The sequence below is a fragment of the Euprymna scolopes genome, chromosome 43 (assembly GCF_053919585.1).
Source record: "Euprymna scolopes isolate OS-2025 chromosome 43, ASM5391958v1, whole genome shotgun sequence".
In the NCBI taxonomy this organism is placed as follows: Eukaryota; Metazoa; Mollusca; class Cephalopoda; order Sepiida; family Sepiolidae; genus Euprymna; species Euprymna scolopes.
Window position 1 is genome coordinate 60,701,920 of NC_136524.1, and position 20,168 is coordinate 60,722,087.

A 20,168-nucleotide genomic window follows, 5' to 3' on the forward strand; every position below is an offset into this window, starting at 1 on the left:
TTTGAAATACTTATACATTTAAGAATTTTTTTAAACGAAGATCGATAGTTTGTATTATTTGGAGTTATTATGACTACTGTCCTCATCTTAAGCGTTGTCAGACTATGTTGTCGGACAAGTTGTCAAACTTGGCAACCTATACAGAATGTTAAATAGAACCCTTTATTTGATAGATATGAGTAGATTGTTCTCATTCTGTCAGCCATGAAAAAAGTAGAAGTGTTAAGCAATTCGTAATTGTATTTTTAGTATTGAAAATTAAACCTTCAGAAAGCTCAGTTCTTAAACTGATTTATATTAAACATCACTTATATCCATTGTGCCACAAGTCCTTACAAGATTTCTGAGTTTTATAAAATGCACCCAAAGATGAAAACTATAGTCCACATAATAAAGCTAACTACAAAACTACTGTAATAATAGAATAAAAATAAATGCCATAACTTCCACGTCTACTTGGATAATAATGTTTTTACATACTATCTATAATAAATAAATAAATAAATAAATATATAAAAGTAAAAAATTGGAATTAAATTCTGTAAATTAGAGTCTGGATTTCATTCTGGAATATTCTTTTAATCTAATCTTTTGGCCTCTCATCAACCTTCATACAAATGTTTGTATCTCAAATTTTAGTAGTTTTTAATTTATATGCTAAACAGCAAAATTTATAGACTGCCTATGAATATGTTTCCTCTGAAGATGAGCCGCTCATTGAAATTCTATAGAATAAGGAAGGAAAATACTTTAAATTTTAATTTTAATTTACAGAATTTAATTCCAAATTTTTAATTATATTATTGATCTATTTCGAACATTGAGCTTTTTCATCTAGTTGGGATTGCCATATAAATAATGATATCATTATTTATATGACATATATTTTTCATCTAGTTGGGATTGTCATATAAATATTAATATCATTATTTATATGGACTTTTAATTTACAGAATCATACAATTTATAAACTGAATTTTATTCTTAAATCTTTCCTATATATATATATATATATATATATATATATATATATATATATATATATATACACACACACACACACATGTAATCCACAGAGACTGTTTCACTGTACCACAGCTCTTCAGTTTGGCTAGACTAGCATCCATCCCAAACCAGGGATCGAACTTACAACCATCTAGTTGATAATCGGCAGTTCTATCCTCTGACCCACAGGATCAGTGACAGTAATCGATATCATCAAATGTCTATTTATATAAACATTTGCCCGCCACTTTTACAGTGCTCACTTTGTTTATTTACAAACAAACTGAGCTTATATACAATGTTTTGCTGTCTCTGGTTAGACCAGACTGTGTACTGACATAAACATTCCCATAACCGTTTTCCGAGCCCTGCACTTTTGATGTTGGCTTTTTGAAGCGGATGTTTTGTTTGCAACGTCATCACTAAAAGATTTCCCTATTGGGCCAACAGGCTCCCTCTAAACAGTTTTTTTTTTTTTTTTCAACACAGCTCCCCTCCCTTTCATAGATGTATTGTATTCACCATGAAGGAGGAACTCCATCTACTCTGTATGGTAACCCTCAAGAATATCTAAGGGAGGCTTACAAGTGCAACACTTTCTTACCAAAGGAAATATATACACGGTGCCTTCAATAAGTTTCCAGACGACTTTTGTATGAGCACGCATAAAACTCTAGTACCGTTTGAAGTAACCTCCTCTGCCTTATACTGCACGTGTACCATTTAAACAACTTCCTGAAAGCCACATGGAAGCCCTTGTGTGAGTGTATCAATGAACCATGTCACAGCCTCTTTCATCTCCTTAAGTGTCTCATAATGTCAGCTAATAAGGTTTTCCTTGAGCTTAGAGAATAACCAAAAGTCACAGGAAGCAAGGTCTAGACTATAGAGAGATAGTGAGGAACTGTCTTGATGCCCATCTTAGTTAAATAGTTTGTAACACGGATGGAGTTGTGGATGGATACATTCGCACAAATCTTCCACATATCAGTTCCTCGCGAATAAGTGTGTGTACAGTTCACACACTGACATCAAACTGTGCACGTATTGTCTCTATAAACATCTGTGGCATTTTTTCCAAGTTTAAAACAGAATTTTATTGCATATCATTCTTCTGAAGTGTCCATTTTTTAAATTCACCAGCTGTGACAATCAGGCTTTAGTAGGGTGTATTCCAATTCCTGCTGTAGCTGTTCATTTAAACGTGAAATCATAAAAATTGGTCAGTCATCTCATAAGATGTATAGCAATAACATACTGAATTTTCAAGAGTCTTTGACAATTTTAAATGTCTGTACAATAAAGTCTGGAAACTTATTGAAGGCACCTCATATTTTATGCTCAGAAGTAATACATGGTGACTACCATACAAATGATACCCATGGAATTGTTAAAATTCACAATACGATCGGCAATTCAACCAACCATATTTTTGTACAAATAAATCTCAGTCTATGGTTAATTAATCCACCAGGCTTCACTAATGACTATCGAATATTCTTTGTTTTATTGCTATTCAATGACATGCAGGGACGCGTTTACAATTGTCTCCTCAGTATGCATGGAGTATTGTTGCCACCTTTGACTGGTACATCTACCACTAGTCTTTCACTCTTAAACAGGCTCAAAAAAAAGTCTCAAATTTAACTATTGGCCAAGCTCCCACCTCTGCTCCAATGCCAGAATGTTGCAGCCCTGTGCCTTTTTTGTAAGTAACGGAAGATGCTCTGATGAACTCCTAACACTTGTGCCACTTCAGCATACATAACCTTGACTAAACCAACAAGCAGCAAAAATTCCACCCCTTCTCTGTTGAAGTCCCTAAATGTCAGAAATAGTAAGTTTCTTCTCAAGAACTGCTAGACTTTAGAATTCTCTTCCTCTTTCCTGCTTCCCTGACTTTACTAACATGCAGAAGTTTAAATGTGATGAGACATCTTGTTGCTAAACTCCCCACAGACTCCTGTTAGACATGCCCACCCCCACCAGCCCCTACATTCCAAGTAGAACTACATCTTGTTTAGGATGAGGAAGAGTAGTTTGTTGGTTGTTTTTGTTTTACGGCATATCAACCCTTTTTGGGTTATTTAATGCCGAATCTAGTTATTTTGAAGAAAAATTTTTTTATAGAATATATATATTTTTTTTCAAGTCGGTTTCTATTTAACCCATAGTTTGGACCCTAACAGGTACTACCACTCCAGGTCAGAATGGACCTGGGAGCAATGGCAATTAAAGGGTGGCTCCACACTCCCCAAAGCCCGCAAGCTGGGACCTCACCACTGGATATAGTTTAAGGTCGTATCCAGGACCGAGGAAGAGTAAGTAACATTAATAATACTTTTAACAACAACAATATTAATAATAATGATAAAAATTCAGCCACGCATTAAATATTGTTGCCACATCTCGGTTGGTGCCTCTGCCACTAGTCTCTCACTCTTAGACAGGATGAAAAAAAAAAAGTGTCAAATCTAATATATTCTGCATTGTCGGCCAAGAACCAGCCTTTGAACCATCGTTGCAATGTTGCATCCTTGTGCCAATTTTACAAGTACTTTCATGAAATGTGCTCTGATGAATGCACTGCACTTGTGCCCCTTGACGTAAATACTTCCGACTAACTCGACAAGAAGCAAAATCTTACCTCTTCACTGTTGAGGTCTCGATATGCCGAAAAGTTTTCTAGACTTTGGGATTCCATCCTTGGTATCTGCTCCCTGACTATACTAACCAGTAGAAGCTTAAATGTAATGTGAACAGATATCTTGTTGCACAACTTCCCATTGTCCCCCTGTTAGACATGATCTCAAATAGTAGCCCTTTATGTTCCAAGTGGCAATATGTCCTGTTTGGGGTGAAAAAAAACAAAAAAAACAAGTATGAAATGTGGTCCTGTGTGGATGTCACAATCATTGGCTCTTAATGCCACAGATAAAAAATCTGGGTCATCATCTCAATCATAATTTCTATCGAACCAAAGAGTGTCATCTCAGTGAAAATCAGGACAATGCCAAGAGAGGAGCCATAGAGTTATTGACAATTTCATACCTTATATCCAAATGAAAAAAAAAAAATTTTTTTATTACATGGGAGTCACCACTTATCAAGGTCCAAAAGCCATTCGAGGATAAGGGTTAATGAGTCTACGGTAGTATATTAATAGTTAACAGTGGAAATATGGTAGAAATGGATTATTTAGGAGAGTAGGCAGTTCCACAAGAATTTGTTTACATTGGACTTGAACACGATCACATTGTAGTCAGCTGGAAAGCAGGTCAGCGGAAGAGAATTCCACAGGTGGGCAGTTCTAGGAAAGAAGCTTAATTCATGGAATTTGCATTTAGATTTAGGCACAGATAGCAAGTAGGGGAAATTGTTGGTAGTAGTTGTAGCTAGTTAAGTGTTTTTTTTTCTTTTTGTGAAAGTTCTATTTATCATTGAACAGCGATAAAACAGTGACCATATTATTTGGATTATTCAGAATTTTGTTCTTGTCATGGATATTATTCTCACAACAAGATGCAACTTGCAGTCTGATTAATCCAAATACAAATTATCACTCATCTACCTGTTGGACGTTCCATAGATGATATGGATGTGTGCATATATGTTTTTATAGGCTTTGCTACACTGGCATGACAATGTTTTGCTCTGTAGTTATAAATAACTAAGAACTCATCTAACAAGCCAAGTTATTAGAAACTGCAGATCAAAACATTATCATGCCAATGTAGCAGAGCCTCTTCATGTCAGTATTAATAAACGTTCATATAAATGGCTTTATTTACTATTGAGCACTCTTATATAAACACATTAAACATTCTTTGGATTTTTATCCTACAAATACATTCTTAACCTTGATTACTACATTATTATACACACACATATATATATATATATATATATATATATACACACACACATACATTTTTTGTGTGTGTATGGAGGCATCACCCAAAATGTTGTGAACACTTAGTTCTAACGCTTGTTTAGGAAGTGATGATGCGTAGATAATTTGGATCCAAGTTATGGCATAGTTAATAAACATTGAAGAAACCATTCTCACATAAATAATGACCCACCCCACCCCACCCCACTCTTATTATTTTGTTGGAAAATTTGGTTTAAAAAATATGTTAATTAACTATTCATTGGTTAAGTGTGAAACATACTGGTGAATTATTGTAGAATATTGTGTATAGTAATGTCAAATGAGACAGCTTGCTAAAAAAAGATGTGTTTTTTTAAGTATAGATAGGTACGCTGATCTGTATGTTGCATTGTGTGAGTATGCAGGCAGGCATACATTGAATTGCTAGTGTATGTATATATACATTTGTTTGTTAGATTACAGAGATGTGTATTGAATGGAGTGGATATGTGTACATTGAATGGAGTGGATATGTGTACATTGAATGGAACATATTTGCGTACAGTGAATAAAGTAGAGGTGTGTACATTGAAAAAAAGTACAACTTCATGACTTAGAAACAGATGTGTATGCATGAGTGCAAATTCTCTTGTAGATTCATAATTGTTTGGGGTTTTTTTTTGCCATTAAAACAAAAAAGACATTTTTCAATACAGACATCATCATCATCATTGTCAACATCAACATTAGAAATATCATCATCATCATCGTCATCAGTATTTTTTTAAATGAGTTGAGGCAACTTAAGTGCAGGCAGCATGGAGTCCACACAGTTGACCCAAAAATTGGCACACGTGGCATGGTACTGTCGTCCGCTGTATGTAAGTTTGGCAGCTCTTTCATTATCATTCGATGCTCGATCCATCACGTCAACGTTGAGGAGGCAAACCCCACAAGCCTTTAACTGTGAGGCTGTGTCGTCGGTTTTTAAAACAGCAGACGTATATTTAAAAGAACTCACTTCAGCCTATAAAAAGTAAAAAAATGACAAAATGAATAAAAAAATTATAACACTTTAAAAATATCATTAAAGAAAAAAAAAAAAAAAAAAAAAACGATGCAGAATTGTAATTTGCATACATGAATGGACAAAAGGGGAAAAAATACTGAAATTAGGCCAGAAAAACTTACATGTGTACAATTTCATCGTGATGAAAAAAATGTCTTATTTAAAAAAAAAAAAAAAAGGAGCACTTTGGACTTTTAAAAGTTGCCTGGGCAGTCAGGTCAGCATTTCCTGGTTGGGGCATGTCAGGCAGTAAGCAATAAACTTTTTTTTTTTTATTTTTTTATTTTTTTTACACAGTGATCACCACTTATCAAGGCCCGGAAGCCACTCAGGGATAAGCGTTATTGCAAGTACATTACGTTAGTGTGGAGATTTGATGAAGTGTTTACTTAAGGGGGCGGTTCATTAGGAATTTGTTAACGTTGGACTTGAAGACATCCAAGCTGTAGTCCGGTGGGAAGCAGGCAGACGGAACAGTGTTCCACAGGCGTGCAGTTCTAAGAAAGAAGCTACTTACTCCATCTGAAGGACGGGAGGCAAGATCTGGGAGAGTGGACCTCCTAGAACTACCCAGAACAAATGTCTTAGTCCACCAGGTAAAAAGCTACTGAAACAACTCAGTTTCTGCCAAACTAATTGTTGAGATCAGAATTTCAACAGGCAGATGACCGCAAATGCAACCTGATATCAAATAAATGATGTGGATCACTACCCTGAACTAAAGTTGGGTTAGGGTTTTGAATTTCCGTAGGTCTCATTCACTGTCCCATAAGAGAGAGGGTGCAAATAGCTTCACCCTCATCCACTTTTATTAACTACACTAACAAGCTTGCTGGCATTGCCTGGTCATAATATGTTTAAATATTATAATTAAATTCATACAGATTTCATATTTATTATTATAAAGATAATTCTCTCTTGATTATTATATTGTACCCAATATATACAAGAGATTTCTAAAGTAAAAAAAAAAAAATGTCTTGTGTGCCATCAGCTAAAATCAAAACGAAAACATAGCTCCCCAGGCTTATCTGTTAGTGCATAACCTAAATCCATACGTATAAAAAAAAAAAAAAATGTTGTTTAACCTATAACTTTTAAAAAGTTACGCAGAAAAAAATCAGGTATAGTTGACTTATGACAGGCTATGGTCAATGTTTTTTTTTTTCAATTTTGACCCTTTATCAGGTATTTTATTGACTAAAAACCAAACTAAAAATGTTCTAGAGGTCCAAATACCCTACATATATATATATATATATATTATATATATAATATATATATATATATATATATATATATATATATTCAACTCTGTAGACCAAATATTCAGAGAGGAGTTTGCTAGAGACTTTTCGCACACATACTGAGAAAGTTACTTATATGTAGATATATATAAAAATATTTCCTTGTGCTATAACATTTTCATTTTAAATTCTACGTAGTTATGCAGAATGTAGGAACTATGCATAAATAGAATTCAGCGTATTAGTGAAATGAAATCAATCATCCAATACGAAACGATAAAATATGATTAATTAACATTAGTTTTTCAAATGAATATGCAAAATTAGTTAACCTCCAAGTAGTTGCTCGTATATTTATAACTGATTATACTAAAAAGTTTGTTTTAATAATTTTTTTTAATAGAAAATGTAGGCTTTTAATATCAATGTTAGAGCCCCCCCCCCCCAATTTAACTTTATAGGTATATAGATTTTTAACTTAGAAACTCCAACAATCAATGTTGGACTGAAGTATAGTTCGTTAGTTCTAGGAGGTCCACCTTCCCAGGTGTTTTCTTTATAAGAAGGCATTTGTTCATTGTTAATCCCCTGAAGAGACCCCCCACTTGGGAATGCTGACGATGCAGTTTAGGCATTCTGTTTTAGGTGAGAGTGTATTTCTTCTCTGACGTTTCAAAACCTCAGATGACCTTGTGTCTGACCTCCCCTTGAGAGGATATTCACTACTTAACTATCTTGATTGTCACATTCGCAGGATGTTCCCGCATGGCAGTTATAATGAAAACTCAGTCTGCCTGCTAGCTCAGGATGCAATTGAAAACAAAGCCTCCTATAAAGAGCACACATCTGTTCTTGAGTAAAAGTTTACAAGGAAGACAATGCTGATATTATTTGGTGCAAATGCACTAGAATATCGAAATTTGAAATTTTTTATATTGAATTTCAAGGCAAATCAACAATCTCTAATTGTCATGTTACAGTATACATCCAAAAATGATGAAAAATGATAGGGTAGAAAAGAAATTGAAAACATTTTGATGAAAAATAACAAAAAAAAAAAACACTGGAAAGCTCTGAAGAGAGGTAAATAGTATGTAACTATTGCAAATTTTTGGATAAATTGTGTTTGGACTTTGAATAAAATATGCATCAAGTGCGTTTAAAAAGCCAAATCACAACGTAATATTAGGAAAATAAACAAATATTTTACTTGTTTGAAATTCATCACAAATATATTTCAAAGGTATACTCCATCTTCAGTGTGTTGTTTTGTTTCTTTTTTCCTTTTCTTCTTCCTTGCCATGTTGTAAAGTTGGAGAAAGAAGTCTGTTTGTAAAGAGCCACGCGTTGTATCTAGCGGTTGTATTTTGAAATGTTTGAACTGTGCGGAGGCAACGCGAGAATAACGTCAAGGATGAGAGTTCATATAGAAACAACGTTTCTATATGAACTCTCATCCTTGACGTTATTCTCTGTTTGTAAAGAGCCGCACGTTGTATCTAGCGGTTGTATTTTGAAATGTTCTTTGGGAACAAATGACATAATAGCAAGGAAAGTAACTCAGTTCTTTATAAGAAGGCATTTAATGTAAAACAAGTCCAAACACATCGTTGTTTTAATTTGAATAAAATAAAATGTGTCAAGTGCGCTTGAAAGCCAAATCACAATGTAATATTAGGAAAATAAACAAATATCTTACTTGTTTGAAATAGTGCAATTTTTTTTTTTTGCGATAAAGATCAAAAACTCATGTTTTTTTGAAAATAAATATTTAAGTACTTTTGACATGCCAAGTAGATATCATTGCTTTTAGCTGAAATTAACACAAAAATGATTAGTTTTTTTTTTTTTTAATCGATTTTCTTTTTTTCCAAATTTTGCGATTATAGTGTAGTTGCAATTATTACTTTTATATTAACCATAATATTGTTGAGTGAGTTCATGCCAAGAATCCATAAACAGCAAAGATGATATTTTACTTTATTTGAAATTTAATTAAAGTAAAACAATTAGAATAAAAAAGGTAGTACGAGGTTCAGGGATGGGAGCAGAAGTACACAGGAGTAATCATTCATTCCCACACAATACAAGAGTATTCGACTGATATTAAATAAATCACCAAGCAAAATAAAAAATTGAAATGAAAGAAATAACCAGTTACTTTGTTTTTTCTTTTCATATTTTTTTTTTTTTTATCGAGACTAATTTTTTTTTTTTTTTTTTTTCAGAATTTATGAAACACCAATTCCATTGAGAATAGGAGTAAAGAACAGAGAATGCAGACCACAATGCCATTGGAGCTTTAAAATTATATTCAAGAGAAAAAAAAAAAAAAAAAAAAAAAAAAAGGAAAGAAAATGCAGATTTTTTTTTTTTTAATATATATTACTCACTTGGCCATCTTCAGTGCTGTGGAGAGCAACATGATCGCAGACAGATATGCAATGTTAGGTCAAATTTAACTTGACGGTGCTTGCTTACATTAGTAATCTTTTAAACCAACACATTTCAGGTGAAAACATTACATACTTACATGTCATAGCAAAATTAATATAAATTCCCAAAATTACAGAAGATGATTCACTAGAAAAATGATTACAAGTAAAAATAGAATTTGAGTTTTATTGTATATTTTAATGTGGAAGAATTGTGCAACAAATTCAGTATGACAAACAAGGGAGACAATTCTTGCCTTAAATTAAGAGTTTGCCATCTTTAAATGTGTTATCTGGAAATGTAATTGTGGCGGATTTTTTATTTTAAAAATATCGTTTTTTTTTTTTTTTTTTTTTTTTTTTTTTAAGGCGGTGCAAACATTAAATTGACAACTATTTTCTTTAATTGCAGATTTGGTAACTATTAGTTATTTTTAAATCAGCTTGATTTGGTAATTTATCAAAAAGAGACTGACACCCGACCAGCATTTACAAACGATATGATCAATTAACTGAGAGAAACATTTGATGAACGAATAACTTCACAATATAGACTTGTCAATTGGCCACCTCATTCATGCCTTTTAACACCATCAGATTATTTTTGTTGAACATATGTAAAGTCCCATGTCTATGCTGATAAACCAGACAATAGACCACTTGAAAAAACAAAACATTTGAAACATTATTACTAAAATACAATTAAATAATTTAATGTGTACAATTTGTGAAAATTGGACCTCTAGCTTATGCTATATATGCAGGGGTCATATGCCTGAAATTGTATTTAAATTTTAAATGCCAAAAATTAATCTTTGGAATAAACCCATGTTTGTATAATAAATATATATTTTTCTGGGATTTATTTTTGAATTAAAATAGTTCCTGCCTACAAAAAACAAAACAAAAAAACACCCTTAGTCACATCATCTACTGAATCATTTTTCTAAATTTTAGGGATTTCACCATGACATAAGTATGTAATGTTTTCACCTGAAATGTGTTGTTTTAAAAGATCACAAATGCAAACAAACACCGACTTGACATATCAACTATGATACTTTGCTCGCCAGGCTGAATAGACCAAGGTTTGATGAACCCTTAGCGATAAATCAGCCATGTTGGTTTCGCCATGTTGAGAGAAGCGACATTCGGATGATAAAATATAAAGAGACCTGGAAGAAAGGTGGGTACTTTTATAGTTTAATCAAGACATTAAAAAAAAAAAAAAAAAAAAAAAAAGGTTATATTATACATATCCGTTATGGAACGAAGTTCTCCGAAAAAAAATTTCCCTTAATTTCATCAAGTAGTTTCTTTTTTACAACGAAAAAATTATTTGTTAGGATACCAAGCAAAAGTTTGATTTTTAGGAAGAAAAGCTTGTATTAAAGATGGGGAGGGAGTGTCGGCACTTTAACTGAAGTTATCTCCCCGTGGCGTGTTCAAAAGATTCCAAGATGGCTGACTTCAACGCGATCTCATAAAAACATGTTTTTCCGCTATTAAAAAAAAAAAAAAAAAAAAACTACTCAATTAAATTAAGTGAAATTTTTTTTCGGAGATCTTCAGTCCAAAACAGATGTGTAAAAAAATATAACCTTGTTTCAATATTTTCATTTTTTAATGTCTTGATTAAACTGTACTAGTATCGAAAGGTGAAAGACTAGAGGAAATGTGGACGACCCAATAAAACTTGTATGCAAACCATCAACATGGACCTTAGATACATCCCTAATTTGATTTGTGTGATTTGATGCTGGACTATTTGATTGATAATGGAGATGGCATCACGATAACTAAATTTATCCAAATAAAAAAGCTACAAAGTGTAACCGAAAAGCCGCAGAAAAATAAGAAACAAGACAACCAGTAGAACTTCTTATTTACATTCCTTTGTGACCAAGATGGACTCATCCACATAAAACTTAAAAATCAAATGAAAAAAGCAGATATATACAGGGTGTCTCAAAAAAAGGTAAAAGTAGTCACACTTTGAATAATGATGAACCCTTTATGAACAGAGTGAAATGAAACAGCTTCAAATACAGAAGGCAAATATAATTAAAGAATCACGTTCACAAAATGTTCAAATTGATGAACATATAACACTGATACCAGTCAAATGTGAGTACATTTTTCTAAGACACCCTGTATAAAAAAAAGTTCTCACCCAAAATTTACCCATATTAAAAACAAAAATAAAGAAATCTGTATGATGTACATATTCCAAAAATCATGTAAAGTGATCAAGTAGTTTTTTTATAAAGAAAAATAGAATTTTATGAGTATTTGAGAAGTGACTTTTTTGACAGCCATTTAGAAAAAAAAATTGCCAAAAACAAAGGGAGATAACTAAACAATACTAGATTTATGTAGTAATGTATAAAAATTCCTATTAATTGCTTAAAAACGATTTTCTTTAAAAAAAAAACAAAAAAACTACTTGATCAATTTATGTGACCTTTGTAATCAGATATTTTCGTTTTGTCATAGGTATGTACATCATACAGATTTTTCTTTACATTTTTGTTTTTATTAAAAAAGGTTTTATTTATTTATCTTAAATAGTCAGTTGTAAAAATTAAAACAGTTCTGAAGATTGAATGATTGCATCTTTAAAAAGCCAAATATATATCTTTTGTCAAACATGTTTTGTTGTCTTTTTTATTTTTATCCTCCCCTTACTTTAATCCTATTTTATCGTTGATGTTCAAATTTTCAATCATAAATCTTCAAATAAAATCATTTTCCCCTTTCAAGTCTTTTATAAAGGCAATATTAAAATCTTGACATATTTGTTGTAATGTTTTGTTTCCTTGGAGATTTCAGCTAAACCGATGCAAAGCCGCATTTTCCATCCGCATATTGGCTCCTTGGAATAGGCTGCCAGTTGAGATTGTTACGACAAGTTAGACAGGTGTTGATCAACTGTATTTCACACCATTTCAATTTGCAGCAGCCCTCCCTCTCGCCCTGTTCATTTTTTTTTCTTTTTCTTCCCGCACCCTTTCTTAACAGCGACGAAACATGTAATGTTTTAACCTATGCTGAATAAATTGAATAGAATAGATCTGCTTTTACCTGTCCAACTATACATATTGTTGGATTTTATATTATATGTATATATTAGCAGCTATATTTGTATGTATGCATGTTTGTTACATATATTAGTAGCTGTATTTTTCAGCTAAGATTTAAATTGAATTTGTTTCACACATCCAAATCCATATATATCAAGTTTCAGGTCTGTAGACCAGAAATTGACAGACTAGTTTGGTACAGACTGTTCTGCACACATACATACACACAAGGTCAATTTTATATATATATATATATATCTGTAGGCTTCCTGGCATTGCCTGCTTGTAAAAAAAAAATATATATATATATATATATATAAAGGGGGTTAGAACAGTAGTCTAAAGAGCAGAGTGTATTTTAATGTGCTCGTAAAATTACTAATAAATTAAAACACAAGAAAAGAACAGTGTCCATTGTAATTCAGATATATAATAAGGTCGATAGGCAAATATCCTAGAGCTACTTTGATATTTAGTAATGAGATTGATAATTTAAAATTCAAATTAGAATTAAAAATTAAAAAAATCTGTTTCATAAGAAGGAACAACAACAAAGTCAATAAGTTGTACGATCGTTTCGGAAACAATGTTTTTATTGTGATAGACATTAAGCCACAGACAATAATTTTGACATAGTTTTTTTTAAAACAAAGTCTCCTCACCAGTAAAAGTATTGGGTGGGTTTTTTTATATGTAAAAGACACTATAAATAAACCTAGCAAATTTTAAGTAAGGCAGATGTATCTTTTAATTGTTCGCCTTTTGAAAACCGTAATTATCGTCAAAGCATTCATTTGGATGTTGATTATAGCTTATAAATGTATGAAAATTTTCGAAAATTTTCATACATTTATAAGCTACAATCAACATCCAAATGAATGCTTTGACGATAATTACGGTTTTCAAAAGGCGAACAATTAAAAGATACATCTGCCTTACTTAAAATTTGCTAGGTTTATTTATGGTGTCTTTTACATATAAAAACCCAACCAATTCTGACATATAGTTTGACATATAGTTTTTTTTAAAACAGTCTCCTTACCAGTAAAAGTATTGGGTGGGTTCACAAAAAACTTCCAAATAATAAATTTATTTTTTCTCTTCCAGTTAATGTAGAAAAAAAAATACAAAAATAAAAAAAAAGTAAGTTTGTAACTTTAATCCTGAAACTACAAAGAAAAAGCAGTGTGTGTATTTGAGCTATCAAAGGTTGGAGAAGACTTGTAACTCATATTACATACTTACATGTCATAGCAAAATTAATATAAATTCCCAAAATTACAGAAAATGATTCTGTAGAAAAATAATTACAAGTAGAAATAGAATTTATTGAGTGTTATTGTATATTTTAATGTGGATTGGTTGGTTGTTTTTGTTTTACGGCATATTAACCTTTTTCAGGTTATTTAATGCCGAATCTAGTTATTTTGAGGAACGATTTTTAATGGAGTATATTTTTTTTTACGTCAGATTCTATTTAACCCAAAGTTGGGACCCTAACAGGTACTACCACTCCGGGTCAGAGTGGACTTGGGAGCAATGGCAATTAAAGGGTGGCTCCACACTCCCCAAAGCCTGCGAGGTGGGGCCTCACCATCGGATATAGTTTTAGGTCATATCCAGGACCTTTAATGTGGAAGAATTGTGCGACAAATTCAGTATGGCAAACAAAAGAGATAATTCTTGGCTTAAATTAAAAGTTTGCCATCTTTAAATGTGTTATCTGGAAATGTAATCGTGGCTACTTTTTATTTATTTTGGTATTGGGCTTATCTTTTTGATCTTCCTTAAAAAAAAAAAAAATAAATAAAAATAAAGATGCCAGCACTTTTCTCGTGAATAACAGATGAGATTCCAACTGATGCAGAGAAAAACTAAATCGATTAATAACAAAAATAAAGTTCAACAACAAAACAAAAGTCAAATAGCATATCCACCAAGTTTTTATTTGATCTCGTCCATATTGGTCACCAAATGATGCTAGCAAGAAAAGTACATCCCCACATGCAACGAATTTACTGAAAATCTGTACTTACTTGTTCTTTCTTGAAGATGTGATTTTATGGTTGCAATAGAAAGGAATATTTTAGTTTCGAGGTTTAGGATTATTAAAATGTAGCATCTGTGTACTACTCTCGAAGTACATTTTATTACGAGGTGCCTTCAATAAGTTTCCAGACTTTTCTTGTAAAGGCATTTAAAATTGTTGCAGACTCTTGAAAATACAGTATGTTATTGCTATACATCTTATGAGATGGCTGACCAATTTTTATGATTTCAAGTTCAAATGAACATCTACAGCAGGAATTGGAATACACCCTACTAAAGCCTGATTGCCACAGCTGGTGAATTTCAAAAATGCAATCTGGATGTGAGGATACTTTAGAAGAATGATATTTTTGGTCATTCCCAAAGCTCAACAAAAACCTTAGAGGCTTTATGAGACAATTGAGAAGATAAAAGAGGGTCACTGACTCGCTCACACAAGAGGATTTCCATGGGGCCTTCCAGAAGTTGTTTGAATGGTACAAGTGCATTGCAGCCGGAGAAGATTACTTCAAAGGGGATTAGAGTTTCATGTATGTAATGTCAATAAAAGTGCCCATACGAAAAAAAAAAAAAAAAAAAAAAAAAAATCTGGAAACTTACTGAAAGCACTTTGTATAAAAAATAAAAATTTAGAACATAAAAACAAAGAATTAAATATGAAAATGTTGCTCACCATTAAAGAACTTCCACTAAGAAAAGCAGCCAAATTGTTCCAGGCTAAATCAATGTCTTTTAACAGTGTCTCCAATCGTTCATTGGTCAAAGCTGTAAAAGAAATGATAAAAGCAAATATTAAATCAATTGATTGGCAGAACTGATTCTAAAGAAACAAAAACCAATGACAAAAAAGAAAAGTTATTTTTTATAACATCAGAAAATTGTTTGCTTTTTACTATTTTGTTTGATTAGCATTAAAGACTTATTTTTTCACATCAAACAATGCATATTGCTATTTGGAATATAAATGGCCTCCTATTTGGATCAGATCTAATAGAGGTAGGGTGTTGATAAAAGCAAAGTTTAATTTAATTTAATTTTTGCCAATTTTGAAAAAAAATAATCGTTAACACAAGAGAAAAGGCGCAAATCCAGAATTCAACCTAATTAAAGAAACTAATATACATAAAAAATCTTTATGATGTACATTACTGTCATGGAACAAAAATGCCATATTCCAAAAATTACGTAACTTGATCAATTAGCTTTATTTTAAATAAGAAAATCAAATTTTATGATGAAGCAATGCTATGGTTTAATCCACCATGAAATAAACAAATGGGAGACAGCTTAATTTGGACTATCAAGGTCAAAATCAGCCTTGTAATGGCTACAATTTCCTGTTAAAATCGATAAAATTCGTAAAAAGATTTAAGATAAAAAGAAATAAACCAATTTATGTAATTTTTGGAATATGACATCTTCATTCCGTGACAGGTATGTACATTAAATGTTTTTTTCTGCAATTTAAAAAAATAGGTTTTTTAAGTAAGCACCTTTGCTTTTTTTTTTTTTTTATTTATTCCTTCAGGCGGAAAATTATATAGCTGTTTATTACAAGTTTTATACTATCTGGAGGAAGATTCTATTTAATCCAAAGATCGGATCCTGGGAGCAGTGATAACTAAGGGACGGCATCACATTCCCCAAATTGGGGCTTCACAACTGGACACAATTTAATGTAATTCTCAGGAATTTTTTGTGGTTCTTATTTAGAATTCAACGTAATTAAAAAAAAAAAAAAAAAAAAGTACAGAAAAATCTTTATGTTGTACGTACCTGTCACAGAAATGTCATATTCCAAAAATTGATCAAGTAGTTTTTTTTGTTATAAAGAAAATCACTTTTAAATCATTTAAAGCAATTAATATGAAATGGATAGTATTACAGAACTGATCTTGCAAGTTTGAATTATTGTGGACTTATCGGCCTTGGTTTTTTTTTTTCAAGATGGTGACATGAGACAGTCCCTTTTTACTTACTCATAAAATTTTATTTTCTTAGTTAATAAAAACAAACAAACAAACCTACTTACATGATTGGGATATGACATTTCTGTGTCAGGTATGTACATCATACAGATTTATATGTATCTTTTTTTTTTTTTTTAAATTAGGTTGAATTCTAAATAAGAACTGTCATCTTCCCTTTATTTTATTTATTTTTTGTTTACTCACCTTCATCCCAAACAAGGCATATTGCCACTTGGACGTAAGGGGCTACTAATTGGGACCATGCATAAGAACGATTAAGATATTGGTTTACGTTGCATTTGAACGTCTGCATACGAGTACAGTTAGAGAAGCAGGTAGCAGGAAGGGAATTCCAAAGTCTAGCTGTTCGAGGGAAGAAACTATTAGAACAGAAATCTTTCTGGCATTTAAGGACCTCAACAGTGAAGGGGTGTGATTTTGTTGCTAAGCGTGTTTGTCAGGATATGTACGTCGAGGGGAGCACAAAGGCAATGAGTTCATCAGAGCACGTTTCACTAAAATATTTGTAAAACAGGCACAGTGATGCAACATTGCGGCGATGGGACAGGGGTTGGAGCTTAGTTGACAAAGTGGGCCCTATTAGATTGAAAACTCTTTTTTGGACCTTATTCAAGAGGGAGAGGCTAGTGATTGATGCACCAGCCCAGATGTGGCAACAATACTACATGCATGCATGAATGGTGGCCTTGTACAGGATTTTATGTGGCGGATGTGATGATCCTAAATGTTGATTGAGCAGTGGCAGTGGCCTCAACTTGTTTCATCCTTGCCATAAAAGGATCCATCTTTGCTTGATTGTTAATTCAAAAGTTATTAGTGAGGTTTGTACTTACAGCAGAAAAAAAATTTAAAAAAAAAAAAAAAAATGAAGAAACAAAATGACTGGTCATTGCAATGTAATAAACATATTTTCTTTAATAAAAAAAAAAAAAAAAAAAAAAAAAAAAAAAGGAGAAACATTTCTGCCCCCTCCCCCACCAATTTTTCACAAAAAACACTACTAGCCAAAACTACTATAAAAAATTTCCTCTACTCTCTCGGTGACTAAATGTGGATTCCATGAACAAAGCTTCTTTCCTAGAACTGCCTGCCTGTGTAACTATTCCAATGGTTTGCTTTCCAGCTGACTACAATATTGTTGCCTTCAAGTCCAATGTAAACAAATTCTTATTGAACTGTCCTCTTTAATTTTATTATACCAAATTTTCACTACTAACAATTACTATGCTATTGTTTCAATAACTACCATACACACATTAGCCCTTATCCTTGAGTGGACTCTGGGCCTTGATATGTGGTGACTCCCTTTGAAAAAGTTTTAACAATCTCACTGAAGTCAGTGTAAATGGTTCTCTATTAAGTGCGTTCATGTGTAATAATTTAGAGGGTTAATTTCAACAGTAGTAGTCTATTTATAAAAAAAAAAATGTCGGAATTATTGAAAGATCAGCACAATGTTGAGAATCAAAAATATTTATACACTTTAATTTGATATTGGTTTCGCACAGTGTGTCTGACATCCGCTGATTTAAGAGAGTCAGAAAGAAGGAGAAATCAGAGAAAATGCCCAGTGATTTGTGAGTTGCATTATTTTTGACTGAGGCAACAAGTTGATTATTATTTTCATTTTAATCCAGTGAAATTGAGATTAAACGGTCCCATTAAAGTCAGTGTAAATTGTTTACTGATCAAATTTTAAAACTTTTAGAATTTATGATGATATCTTTCCAAATGACACTTATTTTTATCACCTTTAATCAAATCAACCATTCACTAATTTGAAACTTATGAGGCCAGATAGAATGAAAACAATTTGAATGCGGTCATTAAATATCTTGAAAAATGTAACCCTCATTGAATTCTAGTAGAACTAGAAAAAAAAAAACCAAAGGAATATTTGAATGTTAATGGTCCCAAATAAAATCCAACGAAATTTTGATTTCTAATAGGCTTACACAGAATCAAAAGAATATTTGGATCCTAATGGGCTCAGATAGAAGTGGAGAAAAAATTGAATGCTAGTGGGCTCAGAAGTAAAATTTAAATGGAGGTCATGAAAGTAGTTGAAAAATGTATGTCTTATTGAAACTAATAAAATATACAATCTGGCCATCTTCAAGTCCAATGTAAACAACTTCCTGCTGAGCTGTCCCCTTAAATGATTAAATTTTACACAATTTCCACCACTAGCAATCATTACACTTTTTTCTTGGAAACCACTGTATACTAATTAACCCTTATCTTCAGGTGGCTTCAGGCCTTGATAAGTGGTGACTCACTTGAAAAAAAAAAAAAAAAATCTCAATTTAGTATATGTTGGTAACCCTAAAGATATCAATTTAATAACATATTAGAAAAAAATACTTACTCGACATTCTCATGGTAACTGTAATTTTGCATACAACTCGATAAATTTCTATGATTGCTAAAAAACAAAATAAATAGATACAAAATGAAAAAAAAAAAAAAAAGAAACTAATTAGCAAGAAAAAGATCTGGTAATGAATAATATTGAATCTAAAGATCCTTATTTTAGACAATATTAATATTGTAATAGCTCGAATACCAAAATTTCAAAATCTAGCAGTCCGAGGTAAGAAACTATTAGAATAGAAGGCTTTTCATCATCTAGGAAAACCTCAACAGTGAAGGGGTGGGATTTTGCTTCTTGTTGGGTTAGTCGGATGTGCGCGTACAAAACAGCTGACGGTTGTGTGCACATACAAAACAAATGTGCGCACATATAAAACAGTTGACGAATGTGTATAGTTATGAAACGGTTATTCAATGTGTACAGTTATGAAACGGTTATTCAATGTGTACAGTTATGAAACGGTTATTCAATGTGTACAGTTATGAAACGGTTATTCAATGTGTACAGTTATGAAACGGTTATTCAATGTGTACAGTTATGAAACGGTTATTCAATGTGTACAGTTATGAAACGGTTATTCAATGTGTACAGTTATGAAACGGTTATTCAATGTGTACAGTTATGAAACGGTTATTCAATGTGTACAGTTATGAAACGGTTATTCAATGTGTACAGTTATGAAACGGTTATTCAATGTGTACAGTTATGAAACAGTTATTGAAGGTGTACAGATATGAAACAGTTATTGAAGGTGTACAGATATGAAACAGTTATTGAAGGTGTACAGATATGAAACAGTTATTGAAGGTGTACAGATATGAAACAGTTATTGAAGGTGTACAGATATGAAACAGTTATTGAAGGTGTACAGATATGAAACAGTTATTGAAGGTGTACAGATATGAAACAGTTATTGAAGGTGTACAGATATGAAACAGTTATTGATGGTGTACAGATATGAAACAGTTATTGAAGGTGTACAGATATGAAACAGTTATTGAAGGTGTACAGATATGAAACAGTTATTGAAGGTGTACAGAT

General features: G+C 32.1%; 1 protein-coding gene across 1 annotated transcript in view; it reads right to left on the bottom strand.

Annotated features, from left to right (window-relative positions):
• Window positions 1-5,247: 5,247 nt before the first annotated feature.
• The window catches only part of LOC145268358 (synergin gamma-like), a 171,221-nt gene continuing 156,300 nt past the window's right edge, over window positions 5,248-20,168 (bottom strand). The window contains exons 18-20 of the mRNA XM_080123890.1: window positions 19,122-19,178; window positions 15,436-15,527; window positions 5,248-5,906 (exon numbers count right to left, since the gene is read on the bottom strand). Of these exons, the coding sequence (XP_079980016.1) occupies window positions 5,664-5,906; window positions 15,436-15,527; window positions 19,122-19,178 (392 nt within the window). The 3' untranslated portion in view covers window positions 5,248-5,663. The remainder of the gene's footprint in view (window positions 5,907-15,435; window positions 15,528-19,121; window positions 19,179-20,168) is intronic.